The sequence below is a fragment of the Malania oleifera genome, chromosome 3 (assembly GCF_029873635.1).
Source record: "Malania oleifera isolate guangnan ecotype guangnan chromosome 3, ASM2987363v1, whole genome shotgun sequence".
Lineage (NCBI taxonomy): Eukaryota > Viridiplantae > Streptophyta > Magnoliopsida > Santalales > Ximeniaceae > Malania > Malania oleifera.
In genome coordinates, this window is record NC_080419.1 from 86,456,027 (window position 1) to 86,483,271 (window position 27,245).

General features: G+C 34.9%; 1 protein-coding gene across 7 annotated transcripts in view; it reads left to right on the forward strand.

Annotated features, from left to right (window-relative positions):
- The window catches only part of LOC131151840 (uncharacterized), a 53,833-nt gene that overhangs the window by 12,479 nt on the left and 14,109 nt on the right, over positions 1–27,245 (forward strand). For 6 of the 7 annotated variants that reach the window (XM_058103281.1, XM_058103280.1, XM_058103282.1 and 3 more), the window contains 11 exons: positions 3,437–4,133; positions 4,282–5,385; positions 5,492–5,612; positions 6,184–8,006; positions 9,135–9,285; positions 9,507–9,630; positions 9,722–9,805; positions 13,654–14,115; positions 14,288–14,383; positions 23,914–24,078; positions 24,179–24,358. In XM_058103281.1, the coding sequence (XP_057959264.1) occupies positions 3,437–4,133; positions 4,282–5,385; positions 5,492–5,612; positions 6,184–8,006; positions 9,135–9,285; positions 9,507–9,630; positions 9,722–9,805; positions 13,654–14,115; positions 14,288–14,383; positions 23,914–24,078; positions 24,179–24,358 (5,007 nt within the window). Of the gene's footprint in view, positions 1–3,436; positions 4,134–4,281; positions 5,386–5,491; positions 5,613–6,183; positions 8,007–9,134; positions 9,286–9,506; positions 9,631–9,721; positions 9,806–13,653; positions 14,116–14,287; positions 14,384–18,898; positions 18,996–23,913; positions 24,079–24,178; positions 24,359–27,245 lie in introns of those variants that run through there. The other variant, XM_058103287.1, reaches the window with a different exon arrangement.

Consider the following 27,245-nt stretch of genomic DNA (forward strand, 5'->3'; position numbering starts at 1 on the left):
AACTCTTTTATTTATTTGTTTTTCTTTTTTTGGAGGATGCCTTGACCTCTTTATTCTGTAATTTTCTCTGATCTTGCTTTAATGAAAATTTCTTTTATAATGAGGTCGCGAGCATGGGCTTCAACATTTGTTTTGGGCACACAACATTCTTTTGGGGTTTCTTGAGGGTCTTCCGCTGTCCTATATCCATAGGGACTGAAGTGCAGTGTTGATGTAACTCTTTTTTTTTTGTTTGTTTTTTTGGAAGACAACTTATACTCCTTACTCTGTAATTTTCTCTGATCTTTGTTTAAAGAAAATTTCGTTTATCTAAAAAAATGGGCATGTGACATTCTAGAAACCACATTCTTAGGAAACTTACAGAGTGACTTGAGTCAAATGGCATTGCTTCCATGTAATTACTCCTGGAACTGTTCCTGTGCCTTGTGCTGTCCAACCAGGATATGCTTTTTCTTACAATTGTACTAGATCCTGCATTTTATTGCCTGAGCATGTGCTACTGTCCTCAGAAACCAGGAGCTGGTCAAGTCAGCTCGCAGGTTGATGTATATCCCGCACGGCTACAACAGACAATTAATACGCCGTGTTATGATTGTTTGTATTTCATGTGCACTCCAGTTAAAAACTATAAATAGCACAAGCTGCACCTCAATTCTTGGTGGCGGTGGTTTTTCTTTTTCTTTTTTTTCTTGAAACAAAATTTTCCCCATGCTTGAGCTTCAATTAAAATCATTCTAGCAATAATACTTTATTTTGATTTACGAAATTCAACACTCTTAAATTATGCAAGCCTGTAATTTTTGAAAAAAAAATTTGAGAGTGGCCTAGGCTTGCTGGAGCTTTGCCAAAAACTGAGCAACTTCACCCATTTGACCTGCCTGAATTGATACGGTTTCCATACTAAATTTTTCAGAAGGTGGTTTGTATATTTGTTAACTTGATTGGTGACAGGTTCACCATGTAAAACCTGATCATTTGACTTGCCTGGATTGAAATGGTTTCCATACTAAATTTTTCAGAAGGTGGTTTGTATATTTATTAACTTGATTGGTGACAGGTTCACTACGTAAAACCCGATATTAACCCAATCCATCCATATATATTTCAAATGATACTATCACTCTATTCTCCAACCCAGCAGCATTACCCCAGCACCTTCCTATTTTTCCATTCTTCTTCTTTTAATTTTATTGCTTCCCAAACAACTACTGATCAATCTAATTTTAGGAGTAGGGAGCACATATGTTTTCACACCATTAGGGAGAAGAGAGAGGGAGTTTTTTATAGGGGATAAGCACATACCAGACCCAAGGATGGGAACGAAACCAAGTTCTCCTCATGCCACTGGCACAACCACCCCGTGCCAATTGATACCATCAGTGCCTCTGCTTTAGCCTGGAGTTGATGTCATAGATTCCTAGAGGCCCAATCTGGCAGAGTGGAATTTCAGAACAGTGAATCACATTTTATTGCATTGTCTTTGGACCAGAAATATGGGGGAGTTGGATTTGTCCCTTCTTGCAATTGCTTGGACAGTAGCTGGGTCTGTTGGAGAGCTACTATGTGCCCAGAGAGGTATATTGTTACAAAAAAGGCCTTGTCACAATAAGCTTAAATTTTAAAATTTCATCTTTGCAATTCAGGGGGGTTTGAAAGGAAATCAGGTTTCAATTTCCAATTGCAAAATTTTGCTGAGATTTATGGAATTCGTGAATCTGAAATTTCATCCGGAATTCCCAAATATTTGGAAGTTCAAAATAAAAACTGGAAAAAAGTGGAAACTTCTGAGTTTTTTCATATTGTTTATGAATTATTCACAGCCGTCTACTTTAATATTTCCCAAAATTTTACTCATAATTTACATAATTTATTATAAGTTTCTGATATTTCTTCAAGCAAAAATGAATTTTCCGTAAAAATATCTGTAAATTGAGATCCTCAAAATTTCCATCAAAATTTTAGTCTTTGGATAGACCCGTTCAATCCAAACCAATTGTCCTACTCAACCTAAATCAACATTGAGTCAGTTGAGTTCTGTTCCCCATTTGCTACCTCGCATGATTGGTTGGTTTAAGAATTTGTTTTTGGCCTGACCTAGCCCAATTTGCATGGCTCTATTTCACATGGGTGCTTGCATAACCATGGCTTGTGTTTTGGCTAGACGTACAATAGTTGTTATGGTCAATTACAAAAGTAAAATTCCCCAGTAACTTATTTTACTGAAGCTCAGTCAACGCTTTCTCATTGAAGCAGCCAGGCAAACAGCAGTTGTGGACAGTTATGTTGAATTGCTTTTCTAAGGTAGCTCTAGGCCATAGTGCATAGGCTTTTGTAAATAGATATGTAATTAAATTCTGTAACACTAACCTATTTTAAATTTTTATCGATTTGACAGTATCAGGTATCTGTGCATGCACGGGCTCGGGTGCACATGTATCTTTATGAGTTTTTATGTATGTTTTTATGCTTATGTATGCATATGTATTTTTCTTATATGTGTATGAGTATTTGTGTATGATCATTATTTACACAAATGGGGAGACAGTTTTTTACACATATTACTGTGTATAAATATTTGGGGTCTGCAGGGTATCATTTCTGTTTTTTGTTTGTGTTGCTGCACAGCGAAGAAACAGATTATGGAAATACGCTTCTTTATGTTACTAGTTTTCTGTTTCTGTTGTCAGTTTTCAATTGTTTTTGAAAAAAAAAACTAAAAACTAGATTTTATGGTTTTCAATTGTTTTTAGCAACGTGTTAGATATCAAGAGTTAACTTTTGTGGATTGAATTGTTCATTTTATATATAGTTTTTAATTAAAATAGAAATAAAATGACCATGAAAATTTCAAATAGAATTAAAATAAAAGTATCTATAAGACTTCTGAAATTTTGATAAAAATGAAAGTCTTTTAAAAATATTTTAACTATTTTTCAATTGTCATGTACAATTAGATTGTTTTTATAGCGCTGAAATGCGAGTTTTAAAATATAATAAATAAGTATAATAATTTTTTATTTTTATTAACGTATTTTAATTTATTATTTTTGCATTTAATTATTTTAATCATGTTTTTAAATGTAATTTGATTCTAGAACAGAAATAAGTATTTGCTCAATTTTAGTTTTAAAAATGTTAACCAAATAGGTTGTTGATTTGCGGTTTTTAGTTTTTGTTTATGTTTTTTCATTTTCTTTTGAAGTTTTCATTTTTGTAATTTTTGAAAGTGATATCAACTGCCCCCTGGCTTTTCAGTGAAACCATTTTATTGATGTGTGAATAATTTGTGGAGTTGTAGCTGATAAAAATCACAAGTAACTGATAGAAATCACAAGTATTGTTTCCTCTTTATAATTGGTGTTGAAAGTTATATTTTTTATTGGCATGTGTTTGTGTTTTGAGGACACTGGGTGGTGATGTTTTTATGATGCTTTAGATTAGGGTTCCTGAAGATCACAGTGGATGGAACTGGCCTGAAGGATTCTCACCAACTGGTAATTTGGTGAAATATAGTGGATCTGCACCCAACACCTCCAAGAGTTCAGACTTGTTGCAAGTGTTTGGTTCATCAGGAGGGTTAGTGAGGTCTGGGGAGCCTCGGAATGATGCTTTATTTACACCAATTTCAAGAAAATTGATGGATGATGTTTCACGTAATGAACGCGAGGACAGTCAGGGTAGTAGTAGTAGCAATTTTCTTTTCAAAGGTTTGTTTGGCGCTTCGCAAAGCAATTTGCATGCTGTTGCAAATAGCCAGCTAACAGGGTGCCCTATGTCTAGGTGTTCAACAATCCCAGCATTAGTTGGTCGAGGACAAGATAAGGGCTGCCATTCAATTTCTGCTTGCTTTGATTCTATCTCCAAGACTGGAAATCCTTTCGATGCCCACAAACCTCTGCAGAATTTAGGAACCTACAGAAAGGATTTTGATACTAGCAGATTTAACGATCCAAAGGAAGGTGTTGTTGCACGCAATGGTGCTGTTCCATCGAGCATCGAGCTTAGGCTTGGGCAGCCATATCAGCAGGGTCAGACTTTGGGTAATCCTGTTGTGCCAGTTATGGGACCTCAGCAATTTGACACACTTGGTGATTCACGGAAATTACACCTTCAGGATCAGCTAATTCATGAGTGTGCGTTACAATGTTTTTCTTAGATCTTTTGTCATATATGTTAGATCAGTGTATATTTTTTCAATTTTCTTTTTCATTTTGATCCTTACTTTTCCTTTCAACTATTAGTCTTGGATTTAATTAATTATTTTATTTTTTAATGCTGCAGCCAGTTCAAGAGCATTGGAGGACTTCAGGCAATATCTTCAGCATGCTACTGCCACTTCTAATTCCAATGCAAGAATGAAGCATAAGGAATCAAATTTCCCAAACCATGCATTTGAAGTTAGTAATGCTCTCGATCCTACAAAACTAGTACAAGGCAATGTGGCTAAGAGTTCAGTAATTTCAATGCTACTTTCTCATGGTCACACCCCATTCATTGGGAATGTGCACTCTAAAATGGCTAACAATACAGTCAGTGGCAGTGATCAGTTCATGTCTAGAGCACTGCACTGTGAATCTCATATTACTAAGAGTGATTCAGTAAATTTTTCATGGAACAGAGGTGATGGAATGGAAAGGCAGTTGAACATTAATGATCCATTTTTTAACAATTATTACAATAATATGGAGAAGTCCAGAGGGGTGGGATGTGCTCCTGATGGCTCTTGCGTCCGAACGGAACCAAGTTTTCAATTTCCTAAGCAGATGAAAAATTCTAGTTCATTTGCTGCAGCTGGAAAAAATGGCAATCCAACTACTGCCACTGCACATGATAATAACTGTTGTTCACTTCAGTTGTCTGGCATACCATCAGATGCATCTCATTTGGGCAGGTCTTTCAGTGATTCTGGGAAGGTTTCTTGTGCTGGAGACACTAGACATCTTGATCATCTTTTGCTTCAATCTGCTAGTTCACCCATGGGTTTTGGGCAAATTTTACCCTCACTGGCAGTGGGTTTTTCCTCAGCATCTTCAGTATCTGTTCCAAATATGACTGTGGCTTTGCCTGACAAAGAATGGATTGGCATAAGCTCATGTATGCAGGACGAGAATTTGAAGTTGCTTGCATTGAGGCATTTCTTGGAGTTATCTAAGAGAGAGCATGCTGTTGCTTGCATTGGAATCAATCAGGAACGAAGGAAGTTTGATAGCTCCTCTAATGTGGGAATACAGGGTTCTGCTGTTGATTTATCAGCACCTGAGGAGAAAAAGCGTGGTTCTAATCGTACCAATAATCATGATTCTTCTGAATCTGCCATGAAATCTCTCCATTCTGGTGCTAATTGTCTAATGAGCGGGGACATTGAAAAATTGGCTCCTTTAGCAGGCAAGTCTCCTGCATTCTTAAATGCTTAAAAAAATTAGTTATTTCTTCTGCATCAGATAATCCAGTTGTTGTTTGGTGCATTTATCATAAATTATTTTGCCTACAGCTCTGAACAACTTGTATGATTTGTCTACTTCTATACCTGGAGCCTCGTTGCATGCTAAAGAATTTGACATGCAGTGTCAACATTCTCATGATTCTCTTCCAAATGAGCACCCTTCACTGAGGTAATTCAAAATAACTTCTGTATTTAGTTAAATTACTTGCTATTTTGAAAGCGCGTTGCTTTGAGTTGGTTGTCAGAAGTCAAGTACTTAGATCATTAGTTTCTTTTGTTACCCAGTCTTGGGCTAGGGTGTTGGGTTTGTACCCCCATGTATCAATTCTTAGAATCCCAAATAGTAGGATAGTAGACTGGGCTGAGGTATGTGCAAATTTTGGATATTAGTGCAGAAATACTTTGTTAAAAGTTTGAAGTTGTTCGGCATTGTCATAGCTTTACATTGACCATAAGAAAAATAAACAAATTTAGTTTACATTTTATTTGAAGACACTATTTTCCGCTGGATGTTGCACTATTTTCTATTGGTTTAATTGTCTAGAGCAAATTGGGTACAGTTCATTTTTGCTTTCTTGTGCATGATAACTTTGCACTGTTTAGGCTTTTCAATTCACTGCCTGCATGCACTATTTTCTGCTGGATGTTGCAAAGTTTCAGGACAGGTTCCTTTGAAAGATGTAATATTTTCAGCTTAAGCTTGTAATTTTTTTTTTTTTTTTTCGTTCTTAATGATTTAGAGTTGGTGGAAGTGGAAATGTCACTTCATCAAGTGAGAAAGAAAAGTGCTGTCAGAGACTGTCGTATGCATGTATCCAGGGCAAGTGCAGCTGTACTGTCCATGCAAATTGTTTAGCAGTGGATTGTGAACTTAAAGGCAAAACCTCTCTTAATGCTTTTGAGGAACACATCAGTAATGTCAACAGCAAGCCCTGTATGTCAGCTTCAAAATGTGAGAAAGATCTTATCTCATTGAAGAAAAACACTACTGCCTTAGATTTGAGTGGTAAATTGAAGATTCAAATCCCAAAGAAAGTTGATTCTCATACATCTGAGTGGAGAGATGTGCCAAGCAAGGTGCTCAGTGTATGTAATTTGACAAGTATTGATTGTCTGGCTGATGCTCTAAGTGGGAAAGGAACAGGTGCTGATCCACCTGCAGATATGCAGGAAGCTGATTTCCTGATGGAGCAAGATATGTCTAATATTTCTTCTGGATGTTCTGCCCCAGCAGTTACACAGGCATCAGTTGAGCTTAACAATGTGGATTCTTGTATTGTTGATGCAGGGGATATTAGATATGAAAACGATGGTATAGTTGATGAAGGATCGGGAATTCATAAATGTTTGTCATCTGATGATGCACTCGACAGTGGAAGAACTTCTGAATCTGATGGTGTTAGTGATTCGAAAATGACCAACTTAGAAAATGAAGGATCATCTGAAGCAAGAGCTGATAAATTTTGTAGTCTTTTAGATGAACTTAAGCTCAGAGATTCATTCCGAATGAGGAAGGTAGGGACTCAAATCCATACTGGGGTTGGTGTCCATGAAATAATCAATCATGCAAAAAATGTTGAGAGAGGCTTAAAAACTGGGAAGAGAAAGGGAACAGTTAAATGGAAGATGCTGCCTGCACCATTCCCTGCAAATTTTTTTCCAGCGCATTTTGAATCTGCCAAATGTACTGGTACTGAGGAGTGGTGCCATCATTCATCCAAAAATATACAGGTTCATCTTCAATCTCACCTAGGAATAGCGAATGCATGTTCTCCTGGACCTAGCTGCAAGCGAAGAAGATCTGCACTATCTTCTGTCAAAACTCCATTGCGTAAAAGAGATCTATGCTGGCTATACGCTCATGGTGAGGGGCAAGATGAATTTCCAGCCAAAAAACTGAAAGGCAATGCTGGTTTCCTTGAAATCCCTGAAGGTACATGCGGAAAGAAGTCCAAGTCTGGTTGGACTGCCAATTCTATTATGCAATTACGATCACACAAACCAAGTTGTGCAGATGCTGGAAAAAATTCCAAGGGCAATGCAATAAGCTGCATAAATGCCCAATCTAATAGGGCTGGTACTGTCTGTAATAGGAAGGCAAGACCAGTAGTTTGCGGGAAATTTGGTGTTATTTCCAATGCAGAAGCCACTTTAAATATGTCGAAGTTGCCCAAAATTGTTTCTCTTGACAAGATTCTTAAAGCTGCCAGGACGTGTACACTCCCTGAGGTTGAAGAACCTAGAATAACATCTATCAAGGAGTTAAAAATTACAGGCTTTGGAGGAGGTGATGGATTTTCTAATTGGAAGAAACAGAGAAACAGTGAATCTAATAACAATATGGGGGGTAATGAAGTTGATGCTGGTACTCACATGGATGCAAGAGAGAAGGCATGTTCCAGTGGAGTGAAACGAAGTGTTGATGAAGTGTCTATGTTGGACAAAGATGGAGATGATGGAAGAACTACGGATAATAGTATTCTGGATGGTCATTTTAGTGCACAAGTGGAACTAAAGGGTAAAGAAATTCGCAAACGGAGCATTTATGAGCTATTGATAAAAGGTAAATGTACTAAATATTGGCTATTATTAACTCCTCCTTGCATTTAAGTATACATACCCCAAGATATAGGAATGATATATTGCAGGTGTGGTGAAAAAAGTCTCAATAGTTTATGGCTTTCTTTCCTTTCTGTTAATTTTTGAAAATCCGTTTTAATCCTATAATGCAGAGCTATATATTTCATGATATTTTTTGTTGTGCTTTTGCTTATTGTTGAGTTTATGTTAAGGGTTAAATCCCTATAAGTTGCTGAACTTCGTCTTAGTGGGTCAATGTGATCATTGATAATTAAATTGGCTCTATGTAACATTTGTTTGTAATGTGATCAATTCAACTTGGGTTGGTTTGAATTATTATAATGTCAACTATTTCTCCAACTGCAAAAATTTCCTTAAAAAAATAGTATGTTCTACATTTTAATTAGTTTGTCCAAATAGAGTATGTTTTTTTGTTAATGCCAAAAAAATTTCCTTCTCTCTTCATATATATGTGTTTGCGGGCACCCGTGTCACGGTCTTGAGCCCAACCCAGGTAAGGTATTGTCCACTTTGCCCCACTGACTCATAGATTTGTCCTATAAAAGACGCTTTACATAGTTGGAGCCCAAATTGTTCTTATAAGCCCAAGATTTCCCTAGTACACATTCGATGTGGGACAGTTTCAGGCTCTCCTGTCCTATTTCTGCCGCCTTCGTCAGAGTGGCTTACACCTTTGTGTAGGATCCACCCACATGATAGTGCCCCCAGGGTAGCTCTGATACCAAATGTAACGGTCTTGAGCCCAACTCCGGTGAGGTATTGTCCGCTTTGGTCCACTAGCCTCATAGATTTGTCTTATAAAAGGTGCCTCACATAGTCGAAGCCCAAACCATCCTTATAAGCCCAAGATCTCTCTAGTACACATTCGATGTGGGACTGACAACCTGAGTAGTTCCTTTCTATTACATTAAATTACTTAATTAGTTAACAAGAATTCCTTCTTAGATTAAATTTAGCATCTCTCCTGCATGACACAGATGCCTGCTTTGTGCATGTCATTATTATCCTTTGTTTATATTTATCTTGACCCGCCACAATATGCTTTTTTTTTTTCGAATTATATCTACATTAATATTTTTTTGGTGATCAGGTAAGAATTCCAGTTCTGAAAAATTATCTTTGAAGATTTCAAAATGTGCACTGCAAACAAAATGCAGATCCATGGGAAGATTTTTAAAGAATTCTGGTGATGGACATTATATCAGTGAATTAAGCAAATTTAATGAAGTTAATGCAAACAAGTAAGCAATCTTCCTCCTATATTAAGATAATTTGGCTTAAAATTTTGTTATATTAATTCTGACTGCTTTTGCCTCATATATATATATATATATATATATACACACACACATATATATACACATATACATATATGTTTTTCTTCTAATGTTTTCCATGCTATCTTCTAAAATCAATGGTAATTTAATTGTGAAACCTTGGTATTTAATATATTATGGTTCAGATCTATCAAGGAGGATGGGTGTGAGTCCTTTATTTTGGATTCAGATGCATTCTGTTGCGTTTGTGGAAGCTCAGACAAAGATGAAATCAACTGCTTACTAGAGTGCAATCGATGCTTAATAAGGGTATCTGACTAAAAAGCTCGTGCCTAGTTCAAGTTTTTTTGGGTAATAAGATTATAATGATTCTATAACTTACTGGCTTTATGACAAGCAGGTACATCAGGCCTGCTATGGTGTTTCCAGAGTACCAAAATATCGCTGGTATTGCAGGCCATGCAAGACAAATTCTAAAGATATAGTAAGATATTTAAAAAATATTTAAAGTAGTGTGTTTTTCATTTGTTTAACAACCCGTCACAAGTTCTCATCAACATTACTTTCTGTTCCTCTTGTTGCCCTTTATTAATGCATTTTATAAAGTTGTGTCTTCCAGTAACATTCTTCTTCCTTCTTTTCATTTATGATATTGCCTTAGGTTGGTCTACATATTATTATTTAGAAGTTGATCTTGTAATTTATAGCGTTATTTGGACTATATTGAAGGAATGCATATAGTAGACTGGCAGAAAAGGAAACTATTCCCAATGGCACTATTTTGCCATCTATTAATCATTTATTCTGCATAGCAATTTGTACAGGTTTATCTTTTCTGGTTCTGCCTGCTTTTTGTTTTTACACTATTGTACCACTAAGACTAACTAGCTTGCGTCGTTCATTGTTTCCCAAACTCCATTAGTTACACTGGTTCGCCATTTGCATTTGACTGGTTTTAGCCATTTTTGGTTTGTTTGTTTTTATTTTATTTTAAACCTCTAAATGATGCCAAATTTGTTTCAAATTGGTGAATTGGGTTGCCTTATTTTGGCAAATTGATGTCAAGGAAGCTTTGTAATGATGGTTATTTTCAGATCTTTTTTTTTTTTTTTCCCTCTAATTGATCATCTTATTAGGAATGGTTCATATTCTCTGTATTGCCATTAAAATAAAGCAAAACAAGCTACTCGTTGTTAACCTATGCACTGTGCTAGTATTTCTCATGAACTTACTTTCCCTGTAACATTTATATTTTCATTTTCATTTTCATTTTCTTGCGCCATGCTGCTTATACTTGTTGGGCCATGTTTCCTGCTTTTATTTCCTCTATATTAGTTTTTACTGCCCTCCACTTACCTTTTTGCTATGATTTTCTCTTGTAAGGAGGATTCTGCAAAAAAGTAGAAGAAAAAAAACCAATTAACATTTATATTTTCTGAGGAAATAAAATCTCTTTCTTTTCATAAGATGTTCTTATATTTGGGTATTTAAGTTACTTAACAGAACAATACTTGCGTATATAATTCCTAGGCTATGTGATAAAAACCCACACATTAGTGAATATAATGCACTGTTTTTTTTATATGATCTGTAGCAACTATTTATGTACTTTACCAATTCATTATGTCAATATTGGTATATGAATATGTTTATTATTCTCCTTTAAAGGTTTTTTCAGATTGTCATGTATATGTTCTTTTTGTTCCCCAAATATTTGGGATCATAAAGACTTCTTTTTCCAATTGGGTTTAGATGTATGGAACCATGCTTATGATCAAATTAGTAGGGTTTTAGCTGCTTGTTGGTCTGAGCAAAGGCTGACTGGGGAAAAAAATGTTCATGAAGTGCAGGGAGAAAAAACGAGAGAACAAAATATCAAGAAAACAAAAAATCCAAATTGTCTTACGATTTATTTTCTGGAGTCTATAAGTTATTTAAGTCATAGACACAAGAAGCAGGTAATAAAGGTGACTGACATGTCAGGTAATAAAGATGACTGACATGTTAACATTATGAGTCCTGGAAATGTTAAGGCCAAGGAGTTGATGACTCAATGGCAATTTGTGTGTATATGTGCAGTTGTATATGTTTAGGCAGAATGGTTCTTTGTCATTTTTTGTCAACTATTATAAGGGGTGCTTAATTATTAAATGAATATAAATATTAAAGAGTTGGGGTTGTTTAGATAAACCATAGAAATTTTTAGTAATTTTTTTATAGGACTCATCAATATAAAGAATGTAATTTGTCTTGTTAAAATTATATCTACAGTTAATTTTTTTGGGTTGGAGGGGTTGGGGGGAGTGGTTTGGGGAGAGGTTCTTTAAGTGGCTCTGACGGTCTATTTATTGTTATGGAATATTTTGCCAAAATTGTTTCTTTGGAGAACAGGCTGTGGGGCTGCTGTTATAGCTGCTACTAGATTGATGTAGTTAAATGGAGCTGAATTTTTTTGGAATGAACTTTTTCAGTGTTGAGTCTTCCATTTGAAAAAAAAAAAATTGAGGCCTTGTTGACCATATGTGCGGTTGTGTTCAAATGTAACTTTTTTAATAACGAAATAATGAAATACATTCCAATATCACATCTTACTGTCTTTCATTCAACAGATTTAGGACAAAGTTGATATATTGTTTGCTTCACATTTTTCTCAATTGTCTCTGAATGTTTTTGTGAAGAATGAATCATTTGAAAAATTTGTAAAAATTTTAGTACAAATAATGTAGACTTCATGGAGGAAATAAAATTTGAACTTTCTTGGGCTGACAGCTGACGGCAGTCATTCTGTGAATGTGAATGTCAGTGTAATCATGCTGAAGTTGGTTTTTGGAACTATAAGAACATTAGTTTTTGAATTTTAGGCTTTACCTGTGAGTTATTTGTTGCATTCAGCATCATTCCAAGTAATTCAAGCAAATGCATAAATTAACCAAACACATCCAAAGTAAGGTGTTCATTTCAAATATTTGTACATTTATGCAATGATTTTAAAGCTGGACCGGAAGGCGAATCGGATGGTCAACCGGTTTCTAGTTCTGGTGGTCCAACCGGTTCAACCATCAGGTTCAATATTTATTAATGTAATTTTTAGGCATTTTGTTTAATCTCCAGGGTTGTGCGCTGGTGATTGAAATTACAATTCCCCAGGTTTGATCCCAAACAAGCTTCTGCACCTAAAATCAATATTTAAAGAAACTTATATGTATATTTTAATTATATTGCTTATTTATTTAATTTCTACCTATACTGACGTTTCCGTTCCCGAAGAACCTTTTTATACCCTCAATAATCAATTACTTGTAATTAAAGCCACAACTAGCTAACTCCAAGTCCCAACAACTATATATTATTATAACAACAACAACAAAAGCAAGCCTTAGTCCCACTAGGTGGGGTCGGCTATATGAATCCTTTTACGCCAATTTATGCGATCATGAACCTCTTCTTTTGATAGATTCAAGGATATTAAATCCCTACTCACTATCTCCTCCTAAGTTATTTTAGGTCTACCCCTACCCCTTCTACTGCCCCCCACAGTAAGTAACTCACTCTTCCTCACAAGTGCACTATGTGACCTACGTTGCAAGTGTTCCCTCCCTTATCTTATCTTCTATAGGAGCTACACCTAACTTACCGCGAATATGTTCATTCCTTAATTTATCTTTCAACTATATATTATTATAATAATATATATTTTGATATTGCCTTTTAATTTTAGTTCTTATTTTTAACTTTTTGACTTTTGAGAGGTTCAATTTCCTTCTCCCTCCCCTATCTGTTCATTCATCAAGGTTGTAAGCCACAGCACAAACTCCCCTCCTTTCTCTCGCTCTCTCTCTCTCTCAAAGAATCTCAGCATTACAGACTTTGCACCACTTGCAGAGATAAAAACTTAGAACAAGTATTGCTGAGCACAACAAAGATGATGGATTATTTGCCCTGTGAGATGATGGATTATTTGCTCTGTTTGCTACTACTGCCACTCTCTCTCTCTCTCTCTCTATATATATATATATATATATATACATACAACTTTTGCCCTCAACAAATCATTATCTGAAAAAAAACAATGAAGTCTCTCGTGACTCCAGTTTGTTACAGTTTTCTGGGTTTTCTGGTTTTGACTGGGTTTGGACTTAATAAAAAATTTGATAAGAACCGGACCGGATGGTGAGCTGGCTCTCAGTTTAACTGGTCGTCCAGTTTTCAGAACCTTGCATTTACAGTAATGTGCTTGTTCTCTTGTTAAATTGTTAATTTTGATATGACTACCTGATCATATATAAGTCTGTCAGCCTAATGCTTCTGTCATTCTGGTTTGTCATCATCAAGGTTTGTGTTCTCTGCGGTTATGGAGGTGGGGCCATGACTCAGGCATTACGAAGTCAAAATTTTGTGAAAAGCCTCTTGAAGGCCTGGAAAATTTTTCCTGAATCCCATCTTAAAAACACATCTACTTCTGAAGTTTGGAAGGATAATTTTAGCATGATGAATTTCTCAAGATCTGGGCTTGAAGATTCCGTTCCTGTTTTGAAACCTCTAAATGTCGAGCTTTCTTCTATAGCTATGTGGCAAATGGTGCAGAGCAGCAAATTGTATATTGTGAAGAATTCACCTTGTTCTCAAAGCAATATAAAGGTGCATAATAGCGTAACGGCTGGATTACTTGATTCAACTGTCAAGCAGTGGGTTCATATGGTGTGCGGACTTTGGACACCAGGGACCCGATGCCCAAATGTTGACACCATGAATGCTTTTGATGTCTCTGGTGCTTTATGTCCCAGAGTAAATGTGGTAAGAAATGAACTACTCTTGTAAAAATAAGAAATTTTCTTCTTAGATTATTAACTAATTTAGCTTCTGATGGATGAACCTTGAATTTGACTGGGTTACATTGTTTTTACTGGTTCCTGACTTTTTAAGTTCTAATACCTAATAAGTGCTATATTTGTTCATCTGTTATCAGGTTTGTTCAATCTGTAACCGACCTGGTGGTTCATGTATACAGTGCAGGGTTTTGAACTGCTCTGTTCGATTTCATCCTTGGTGTGCACACCAGCAGGTCCCTACTTTTCTCTGAAACTATTATTGATTGTTCGAAAGGGGCTTGGGATACCATATTCTTTAAAGAGCACGGAAGGGAAGAGAATTGATTAATATTAATCTCTGTTGCTTGCTGAACATTCTAATTTTGACAATTTCATTATTTATTTGTTAAGATCATTTTAAATTTCAGCTCTTTTCCTTTTATTTTTGTTAGTTTACAAATTAGGAAATTTTATCCGTTGGAAAATGCTCTTTACAATTTGCTTTATTTGCTTGATTTTCTAATGAGAAAAACAATAATTTCGACAAAATGACAATAGACTAGATATGTGCATTGCATTTGTGTGCTTCACTCTGTTGTGCTGGGCACCCCACTTATGCCAAACACCAATTCTACATCTAATGCTATTGAATATATAAAAAACTAAAGCAATGCAGAAATTAATAATAAAAGACAGTAAAAAAATAAGACAAGAATTTAACGAGGTTCGGTACAAAATTACCTACATCCTCGAGCGCCGATGATCAATCCACTACTTCTTGGTAAAGTACAACTTTGAGGTGTGTTTTACAAATGGAGAGTTGAGCTCTTTATATAGCTTTAACTTCAAGTCTAAAAAATACTTCTCACCAATGTGGGACAAACAAAGAAAAAATTTAAAATAACTTTTCTACCAATTTGAAACTTTTCTACCAATATGGGACAAAAAACAACAAATCTCCACCTTGACGATAAATTTAACAAATTTTTCAGTCACCAACATTTTATGGAGTTTCACATCATCGGCACCTTCCAAAAATTTTCATACTTGCAGGATATTGATCAAGTCCAAACGATGTTTGAACTTGATTGTTGTTACAATCTTGGTCAACATATCTGCGGGATTTTTAGCTGTAGCAATCTTCTGAAGAAGTATCTTGCCTCCATCAATAAAATCCCCCATAAAATAAAACCGAACGTCGATGTGCTTCGTTCGTGCATGGTAGACTTGGTTCTTTGCCAAATATATAGCACTGTGGCAATCACAGAACACAACAATGTGCTTCTGAACAACTCCCAAATTTTCAAGTAAACCTTGCAACCAAATAGCTTCCTTAACAGCCTCTGAAGCTGTCATGTACTCTGCTTCTGTTGTCGACAAGGCAATGGTACTGTAAGGTAGACCTCCAACTCACTGGACCATTAGCAAATGTAAAAACATATTCAGTAGTTGATCGACGTTTATCTAGATCACCTGCAAAATCAGAATCCACATATCCAACAATACGTTGATCAATAGTATTATTTTTCTCAAATACTATACCAACATCAATCGTATTTATAATATATCTCAAAATCCATTTCACAACTTGCCAATGTCCTTTACCCGGATCATGTATATACTTGCTCACCATCTTAACAGTTTGTGAAATATCAGGTCTACTACAAACCATTACATACATCAGACTACAAACAACACTTGTATAAGGAACTTGTGACATATACTTACGTTCCTCGTCTGATTTAGGAGATAAAACTGTACTAAGTTTGAAATGAGGAGCAAGAGGAGTGCTTACTGGTTTTGACTGCTCAGAAATGCCAAAACTCTGTACTACCTTCTTCAAATACTGTTTCTGAGACAAACTAACTCTTCTTCTCATTTTGTCTCTGCAAATCTCCATGCCAAGTATCTTCTTTGCTTCACCAAGATCTTTCATCTCAAACTCTTGATTTAACTGACTTTTCAACTTGTTGATTTCTTCCTTGTTTTTTGAAGCTATCAACATATCATCAATATATAAGAGTAAATATATAAAAGATCCATTTTGTAGTTTGCGAAAATAAACAAATTGATCACGTTTATTTCTGATGTAGTTGTGATCTATCATAAACTGATGAAATCATTTGTACCACTGTCGTGGAAACTGTTTTAAACCATACAACGATTTACCCAGTTTACATACCCAATTTTCTTTTCCAGCAACCTTAAATCCATCTGGATGAGTCATATAGATTTCCTTTTCCAAATCACCATGTAAAAGTGTAGTTTTTACATCGAGTTGAACTAGTTAAAGATCAAATTGTACTATCAAAGGCAACAAAATTCGAATGGAAGAATGTTTAACAGCTGGAGAAAATACCTCATTATATAGTCAATGCCTTCCTTTTGTGCGTAGCCTTTAGCTACCAATCTAGCTTTGAAGCGAGCATTATTTGCATCTATAAAGCCTTCTTTCTTTATATAAACCCATTTGCAACAAATTGCTTTCTTACCCTTTGGCAGCTGGGATAGCTTCTAAGTTTGATTCTGATGAAGAGATTGCATTTCTTCATCCATTGCTCTTTTCCACTTGTCTGATTCAGAGTTCCTTATTGATTCTTTGAAAGTGTAAGGAACATTATCCTTCTCAACTGGAAGTGCATAGGCCACCATTTCAGTATATTGAGCAGGTTTTCGAATTTCTCGTCTTTGCCTCTGAGAAACAATTGATTCTTGTTGCTGTGAAGATTCTTGAATTGAAATATCTTTTTCTTGTACGCTATTCCCCACCGTAACTGGAGAGTTACCTTGTGTAGTCTCATTTTTCACTGGATTTCCCAAAATTGTCTCAACCTCCACCTGTTGTTAAGTACCACTGGTCTTCTTTTCAACTTGTGAGTCCTTGCGTATTGTTTTCTTCATCATTGTAAGTTCATCAAAAGTCACATCCCTGCTTAAAATCATTTTTTTCGTCTCAAGACACCAAAGACGGTATCCTTTGACTCCTGCACTTATCCCCAAGAATATTGCTTTCTTGGCTCTTGGATCCAACTTAGATTCTTTAATATGATAATAAACCATAGTACCAAATACATGTAAAGAATCATAATCACTAGAAGACTTTTCAGACCATACCTCATAGGGTGTTTTTCCCCCTATTGCAGATGATGGTAGACGATTGATGAGATGACATACATATCTAACAGCTTCAGCTCAAAACCTTTTGTCTAACCCAACATTAGACAACATAAATCAAATTTTCTTTAGCAAAGTCCGATTCATGCGCTCTGCCACCCCATTCTGCTGTGGTGTATCTCTAACTATGAAGTGTCGAGCAATACCTTCATCTTGACATACCTTCATAAACGGGTCACTCTTGTATTCACCACCATTATCTGATCTGAGCCGTTTAATCTTTCTGCTAGTTTGAGTTTCAACTAATTTTTCCACTTAAGGAAAATATCGCACACTTCATTTTTATTCTTCATAGAATATACCCAAACTCTTCTTAAAAAATCATCAACAAAAGTGCCAAAATAATGCATACCACCCAATGAAGCCGTTTTTGTGGAACCTCATACATCTGTATGGATGTAGTCTAAAATACCTCTAGTCTGGTGGATTGCAGTGCCAAATTTCACTCTAGTCTGTTTTCCTAGAATGCAATACTCACAAAATTCAAGTTTGCACACCTTTGCACCCTTTAACAAACCTTGTCTAGCTAATTGTTGTAGAGATTTTTCTCCTGTATGTACTAATTGCATATGCCATAACCTGTTTGTATCTGTACCTGCATCTTTTTCAGAAACAATAGCTGGTGAGCCAATAACTGTACTACTTTGTAAATAATACAAGTTATTTTTCTTTATTCCTTTCATCACCACCAGTGCACCTGATTTAATCTTTAAGGTTCCATCTTTTAAAGTGATAGTGAACCCTTTAGATTCTAAGACACCCAATGAAATTAGATTTTTATTTAGGCTTGGAACATACCTGACATCAGTCAAGGTTTTAATAGTTCCATCTTGACATTTCAACTGTATTGATCCTATTCCACTTGTTTTACATGTATTATCATTTCTCATAAAAACAACCCCACCATCTAATTCTTCAAAATTAGAAAACCATTCCCTATTGGGACACATGTGATAGGAACAACTAGAATCCAAAATCCATTCACCAAGATAATGTGACGAAGATGTTCCAACAAAAGAAAAATGTGACTCACTTCCATCATCATTGGCAATATTGACATTAGAATGTGCTTTGTCCTTATTCTTTTGCTGTAATTTAGGACAATCTTTCTTCCAATGTCCTCTCTCACGACAAAAGACGCATTCATCTTTAGCAAGTCTCCCACGAGATTTACTCCTCCCATGAGATTTACTCTTCCTTTCAGGCATATGACTCTGAGAACGTCCCCTTATTGTTAGTGCTTCTGCTGTTTCATTATGGACCATTTGATCCTCCTTTTTGCATTCAGTACTAATCAATGCAGTACAAACAACATCAAAAGTGACTTTATCTTTCCCATGCAATAAAGTGGTGGTCAGATGTTCATAATCATCAGGGAGAGAGTTCAGTAACAAATATGACTTTATCCTCATCTTTCACCTTTTCATCAAAATTTAACAAATTAGCCAAAATTTTATTGAAAGCATTTATGTGGTCATTAATCGAAATACCTGGTTGATACTGGAAGCTAAACAATTTCTTTTTCAAATAGAGATGATTTTCCAAACTCTTGGTCATAAATGTATCATCCAATATTTTTCACAATTTCTTTGCAGATGTCTCCCTCATAACACCATATTTCTGATTTTAGCGAGATACTGAGGAATCGTACCACATGCTTGAAGATTGATCTTTTCCCAATCTCTGTCACCCATATCCACTGGTTTATCATCCAAAGCAATATCTAACTTTTGCTGATACAGGATGTCCATCACCTCACATTGCCACATACCAAAATTATTGGTACCATCAAATTTCTCCACTTCAAACCGAGCATTAGCTATCTTCTTTGACGATGATGTCGAAATCGAAGGGGTTGGAGTTTGTGTGGACAGAGTTTCTTCTACTGCTACACTAGTTTCTACCATCTTCTATATATTCAATAGCAACCAACAAAGAAAAAGGCCTAGGATGAATGGTACGTACCAACTGTGTCTATTCTGTTTTATCTTATAAAATTCCATTTTGATCAGGCCGACCTCCAAAGAGCGACTGAGCCACAATGGTCTCTGAGCACTCGCTTAGATAAGATCTTTTTTAGACATCAAACGTGGAATCAAGAATCCTAACAGAGGAACACCTCTGTATCGACACTATTCAACCTAGCTCTGATACCAATTGTTGTGCTGGGCACCCCACTTGTGCCAAACACCAATAATACAACTAATGCTATTGAATATATAAAAAACTAAAGCAATGCAGAAACTAATAATAAAAGACAATAAAAAAACAAGACAAGAATTTAATGAGGTTCGGTATAGAATTACTTACGTCCTCGGGCTCCGACGATCAATCCACTACTTTTTGATAAAGTACAACTTTGTGACGTGTTTTACAAATGGAGAGTTGAGCTCTTTATATAGCTTCAACCTCAAGTCCAAGAACACTTCTCCCCAATGTGGGACAAACAAAGAAAAAATTCAAAACAACTTTTCTACCAATGTGAAAATTTTCTACCAATGTGGGACAAAAAACAACACACTCAATAAACTATCCGCATGTGAATTAGAGGAACACATGAACTGATTGGAAAGTAGGAAATTTCAAACAAATTTGCCCTTCTATTTTTAAATTACGCGTTTTTACCTTAGATGCAAGTGCACATAAAAAAGAAGAAATCTTATGCGGGGGTTCTTGGGAATGTGCAAAAGAGCAGCTAAATGGTTTCCTCGCTTATATAGTGGTAAAAAATGAGGGAGAACAACTTGTTCATTATGTGCAGACAAGGTCATGAGTGTCACTTCTGCAAAAACTTTTAGGGGAGGGAAGAAAAAGTTCACTGGTGGATAGAGAGCTTCTCATTCATTATGTGCAGACATGGGCATAAGTGTCACATTCTGCAGAAGCTTTTTAAGAGAGAAGAAAAATTGCAGTGGATGGGAGGGAGGGAGGAAGAAGAAATAGTGACTTATTTTGCATTTTATAGGAATATTATAGTTTACAAATTAAGTTGGTTTTATTCTAATTCCTAGTTGAATACTTTTTTTTTTTTTTTTTTTTGGGGGGGGGGGGGGGGGGATTTTAATGTGATGAGATTTCTTTGGGAGCAAAAAAGGGAGCTAGGCATACTTCAAGTATGCAGAATTTGATGGGATTATTAGGGAGTGGGTTGAGGGATTTTGCTATATTTTGAGGGATTATCTGCGGCATACTTCCCACGAATAATGCTTTATTTTCTTGGTCAATAGGTGGGGAAGGAGTGGTTACTAGTTTTTTAGATAGGTTTTTGTTTTACAGTCAGTGGGAATTTGGAAGATGAATTTTCTAATCCCTCTCAAGGTGTCTTGCCTGGACCATTGTTGGATCAATTTCCTATATTGTTAAGAATCTAGCAAGCTTCAGGGGCCTGCTGCTGTGTTGAGGTTTGAAAACATATGGCTTGATCTTCAGTCTTTTCGTTCTTTGATTAAGAGTACTTGGAGTGAGGATTTTGAGAGGGGTTGGGAGGGATTGAGGCCCATGAAACCCCTAATTGTGTTAAAGAGTTATTGAAGAAGTGAAACATTGAAGTTTCTGAGGATACTAGGGCTAGGAATACTAGCATTTGAGGTGAACTTGATTTGTTGCATAGGAAATAGGGAGAAATGGGTCGTTTTTTGGAGTGTGGTAATTAGGTTGCTCCTCTGCAGCTGTGGAGAAGGAACTCTTAGAAAGGAATTGATGAAAAGGAGCTGATTGAGATTGTTGTAAAAATTGTGTTTCCATGATGAAAAAGGTGATGCTAGAAAGGAAACAAAGCCAATTATGAGTGTTTGATATGAAGGTTGAAAGGTTCTTGAAAATACTCTCTAGATGGTTGTATCGCTGTTGTTCAGGCTTGTGTTTCTAGCATCCTTATTGTTTCTTGTCAATTTGAAGAATTCCAGCAGGGGTAGCTAGGAATAGTGAGAGTCATGAGAGGTTTTCTTTGGTTTCGGGTGGGGGAGAAGGACGATCATCTAGTTGATTGTGAGACTGTATCTACATCTAAGGAGGTTGATTTGGGTTTTGGTAAGTTGGTGCTTAAAAACATTGTTTTAATGGGCAATGGATTTCACGTTCTTTTTTGGGAAGTTATTGTTTGGTGATTCTGCACTTCTCATCTCTTTTTCTCCTCTGTATCGGCTTTCCTGGTTGCAAAATGGATTTGTTTCTTATTTTTTGATTTCTAATGTGGATGAGATCTCTTGCAGTTTCCATATTTTTTATAGTTATCCTAATTATAGGGAGGTATAGGAGCTCTCTTTGTTGTGTTTGTTGGCGGGTTGCATCCTTCCATTAGGAGGGAATTTTGGTTGTGGGTTCTATATTCATCGAGAGATTATTCTTGTAAATTTTTCTTTGAGCAGTTGAATTGTGAAAACATATCCTTTCCGTTTCAGTGTACTATTTGGAAGGCCAAAATTCCCTTAAAGATTAAGGCTTTTATTTAGTTGATTTTCTTGAATAGACTTAACAATAACATATTGTTGCAAAGTAGGAGGCCTTCTAAGGCTTTATCACCGGATGTCTGGACTTCATGTTTTGACAGTTTAGAATCTGCTTCTCATCTTTACCTACATAGCTCTTTTTATTTTTATTTATTAACTATCTTGCGAGATGATTGGGTTTTCCTGGAATTGATGGAGGATTTGTTGTCTATTTCCTTCACAGGATTTGGTAGGAGTAGTGATGGATTAGCTTTGCTGAGGTATGAGTTATTTGCTGTTTTGTGAGGCAGATGGCTGGGAAGAAATGCTGTATATATAAGGAGATGTCTTGGTCCATGCTTTGATGTAGGATTCTGTATATGGCATATTGATTTTTGCAGTTGGTTGTGTTAAGAGGGGACTTACAGCGTGATGGCTGGCTGTGTTGTTTTGATTTTATTTTCTTCTTTGTTCTCCTCCTTGTGGGAAGATAAAATCGCCCTTTTGTACACCCTTCATACTTCAAAGAAATATCTTTTTTTTTTTTTCTATCCAAAAAAAAAAAAAAAAAAGGCTATTCTATTCCTAGCTTTTTCCATTTGATGAACCAAGCATTGTGTAACTAATAAGCGAGCCAATGATTGGAATACAAGGAATTAGGATTTTCTAATCCAACTAGGATGCTGAGTTTGAAACTTCTAAAATACTTGATCAAGGACTCAATTTCTAACCAAATAACATTAGTTAGACAATTATTGACTCATACAAATTACTACATAATAAAGCCATGATACTTCAAAAAAGAAAAAAAAAAAGAAAAAAGAAAAAGAAGATACACGACAGAAAACATCCTATATCTTTTGAATTTTGCTTTCTTGAGCTATTGGTTGTCCTCATCATTCTCCATCTGTGGGGAAAAAGGTCAATCCTCCAGGACTGTAGGGTCGAAGAATTCTTAAACTTGTAACTTGCACCATCTCTTCTTTAACCCTTTAAAGCAACGATGAGAACAAGCATTCTTGACTTTTCTTTTGTGGGGAAGCAATCATGGTGGGAGACAACATGAGGAAAAGGGAATATGATGTTTTTTTGTCAAATTGATGTTGCACGTAATCATCTGATGAAACTAGGAAACATCTCTTGCTGCACTGTGCCTTTCTCAGAAAGCCGTGGGACTGGTGTGTTGTTGGTTTAGCATTGCATGGGTAATGCCTAAGTATTTCCTTTTGCACTGGAATAGCTGTGGTATTTGTGCAAAGATAAGGACGTCTGGACAAAAGATTGTCAGTGCATTTTGTGAAATGTGTGGTGCGAAAGCAGAAGAGTTTCTGGAGGGCAAGAATTACCTATACAAAACCTAAAAAATACATTTGAACAACCTTTGTACTTCTTAGGAAATTACACCTGACTCACTGGATTTTTTTGATTTCTAACTTGGATCTGTTGTTTGTTTTTGGGTTGAGCACCCCAATGGTGCTCCTTTAGTAAAATGATCTCTTCATGCATAAAACAGTAAAATTTTATAGGACGACTTTAAGATCAGTGATGTTATATGGTTCAGAATGTTAGGTGACTAAGAAATATGTCCAAAATAAATGTACTGGAAATGAGAATGTTAAATGTTCTTTGGGTCCATAAAATGCAGATCAAATGATATTCTAGGGAGAGAGCAATTTTGTCGACATTAGAGGTTGTAGACTTGAAATAACTTGGACAAAGATAGCAAGGAAGGATTTGACATCCAACTTCTTTAGGGATATTTTCTTAAATCATGCGAATGGAAGAAAAGGATTTATATTTGTCCCCAGCTAGTGAGACTTTAGGCTTTGTAGTTTTAACATTTTCTTTTGTCCTCGACAAATCACCCCAGAAGAAATCTCTTTGAAACATATCTGTATCTTTGCAACAGAAACTGGAATGTTATTAGGCCTAAAATATAGGGGTAAGCTAGAGGATACTCTTGATCAGAGTACTCCTTCTACCCTTCAAAATACAACCATGGGTTTAGATTGCTTCTTCAATGGTGGTGCTATTACTCATTCTTATATACTTTCTTTTCATGGTTTATGTTTTGCTGAATGGGAACATGCATGCCAATTATTAGAGTAAATCTAAAAATTTCTTTATCAACATTGATGTTTCTTCTATTCTCTGGCTTACTTCTGTTGGTGTATTGACTGCAGGGCCTGCTGCAAAGTGAGGTTGAAGGTGTTGATAATGAAAGTGTTGGTTTTTATGGAAGATGCATGGTTCATGCAAAATACCCTCTGTGTGAATCTTATGGCAATCCCACTAACATGAAATTGGGCTGTCCAGTAGGAAAGGAGTCAACCTGTGCTCGGACAGAGGTATTTTTCCCATTGATCAAGTATACTTGGTGCAGTCGCATAACAAGGAAGCAAGGAAGCAAGTTATCTATATTCTCATATTTTAATTTTTTTTAAACAGGGGTACAAAGGCCGCAAACAGGAAGGTTTTCAACACAATCTTTATGGTCAATCAAATGGCAATGGTGGGTACCTTGTTCCTCAGGAGCAAATAAATGCATGGCTTCATATTAATGGGCCAAAGTCATGCACAAAAGGGCTTCCAAAGCTGCCACTTTCAGATATTGAGTGTGATTGTCGGGTATATTCAAGTTCCTTATAATGCAACTGAGCGTGTGCTTAATTGGTTTGGTAGGTTTGGTGGTTTTGAAATTATTCAAGCATTTAATATTTTATCCAACTCCATCTGAGTAACTTTAATTATTTAAACATCAATGAGTATCTCCACAAGCATGCATAGTATTGTTTGCATATGAGGTAGGTATATTATATGCGACCTCGGCATACTCCAGCAGTTTGTTAAATGTGGGAAATGAGATTCTAGTTGACTCTGTTTTATTGCTATTCAAACTCCATAATCCTGGAAATTATGTAAATCGTTTTCTGCTCAAAAAATATCCTTATCTTTTTAAAACAGACCAAATATTCCTTAGAGAAGTGAATTTCTATACTATAACATAATTCAACCAAAATTAGATAAAATTACATTTAGATTGTCTAGAAGCTATAATTTAAAGTTAAAAGGAAAACTTTCATTTGGTTAAAAAATAAAATAAACTGACACTGTATATGCATATCAATATCTATACTATAAATTAATCGAAGTACAAATAAGATAAGTAATTTTATGAAAACAAATATCATTATGCTTTAAAAGTAAGGCAATATTTCTAAAATAAAGTAAATTTAGCCAACATTAAATAAAATTATATAATTAAAATTTTAGATAACTTAAATGTTTGAGCCTAAAAAATGAAACTTCATTTGGCTGAAAAGCAATCTAAACTAGCAATATATATACATATCATATATAAAAGTACAAATAGTATAAATCATATTATCTTTTTGAAAAAAACAAAGCATTGTAGAAAAACTAAATTGAAGAAAAATTAGATAAGTTTAAATTTGAAAATTTTATTTTAAATAGGTTAAGATTTGAACCTAAAAAAATCCATTTAATTAAAGAAAAATAAGTATAATGGTATTATAAATACTAAAGAAAGAACTCAATAAAAATAGGAAAATTCTTTTGATGCCTTCTAAAATTATTGTGAAGTGTCTAACATCATTTGTATGGATAATAATACAAATTCTAAAAAATAGATTTTAAAAATAAAATTATACATCTAGAAGTACCCCCCAAATAATTTATTTGAATTTTTTAAAAAATCTTTAATTTATGTTTAAATAAAAATTATAAATATTTTAGGCAGCAAATCACAATTTATGAATTGCAATAAATTTGTTAATGTTTTCATTGGAAAAAGTCATATCTTAAAATTTTTATAAAATAAAAAATTATAAAAAAATTATTTATTAGTCTCAAAATCTATAATCATATATAAATATGAAATTTAATATTTCACGTAATGTTTATAGCATTCCTATCATATCATAGATTGCAATTTGTAAAATCTATAATCATATATAAATATGGAATTTAATATTGTGCATAATGTTTTTAGCATTCTTATCATTTCATATATTGTAATTTTAAGATATTGTTGTTCATACATCTACGTGGTGTCGTTATAGTGTCTCATGTCTATGTTCGTATTTTGTAGTATAAAAAAAGGTATAAATTTTTATAAATAAATTTGAATATTCATATCTTAATATTTGTAAACTAAATTGTGATATTATATTAAATTTTCTTAAAAAATACATCTAAATTTTATTAAGAATTATTGAAATATTTTTCATATTTTTCATGACATGATTAACATCCCATAACATGTAATGCACAAAACACATTTACTAGTTGTGTAAAATGTATGTGTGATGCATTAATTACTTTCTTGGGTTCCTTTTGGTTCATGGAATTTCTATTGATAAAGTGGAATAAGGTGAGAATATAATAAAGATTATATATAGATATAACAATTTAGAAAATGGTCATTCATGCAAAAACTTGTGTTATTCTATCAAATAAATAGAAATAGGCATTCCTATCATAAAATTAAGAACAATTATTCCTTGTCTATTCCATGTTATGGAGTAATAAATTTTTTTTCTCTATTATTTGCTTTATAATGATAACATTTCTTTTTGTGAGCTGTCAAGTCTCTAAACTGTTCCCATTCTATTTTTTTAGAATAGGTATTCCACCTGCCAAATGTAACCTTATATTGCCCTATCAATTGTTGTGCAGTATGATATTTTTAGAGTATGCATTTTTTTTTTTTTTTTGTAATAAGAAAAAAAAAATAATAATAAAATATATGTATATATATATTTGAAGTACAGGTACTTGACTCATAATCTGATGAATAAGTTTTTATAATTTTTTAAAATTTCTTATTTGATAGCATCGTATATTCTTGTGCATCAATAACATGTCATCTGTTATGGATCATGTGTGCAATGTTGTTGGTACAGCATGTGAGGTCCATAAAAATAATCAGCAATAATGAATGGGATGCAACATAATTACGTATAATAAGAAAAATATCTCATGTCAATGCTTTAGATAGTGACCATGGGTTCTTGCATGGCTTGCAATTTTTGCATTCGCTTAAGGGACTCTAGAATTTCTTCCTCTTGACTGAAAGGCTTTTCAAGCCAATGAGAAGTAAAGAAGCTTAAATTACTGAAGGCGATGCCATCAATTTTTGGCATTCAAATTAACTGGTTGGGGATAGAGATTCCGGTAAAAAACACAAATGCTATGTGCTGTTCAGTGCAGGAAACTAGTGCCCTGGGTTTTTGTCTCCAAGCTATTCCTTCCATATTAATAACCTTGGGCATATCTTTTTTATTGAAAGAAGCCTTCTTGTTCTGTTTGGTGTTGAGGCCTTGGGACATCTCTTTATCATCTAACTCCTTGAGATTGCTAAGGATCTTCCTTTTCAAGCTAATATTTCCAAAAGTGTTCTTATTCCACTATTTTAAATTTTCTTTTAACCTCTTCAATTTAGAAGCAACCATGAAGCATGCTTGCCCATAGGGCTGAGCAGTATTCGGAACTA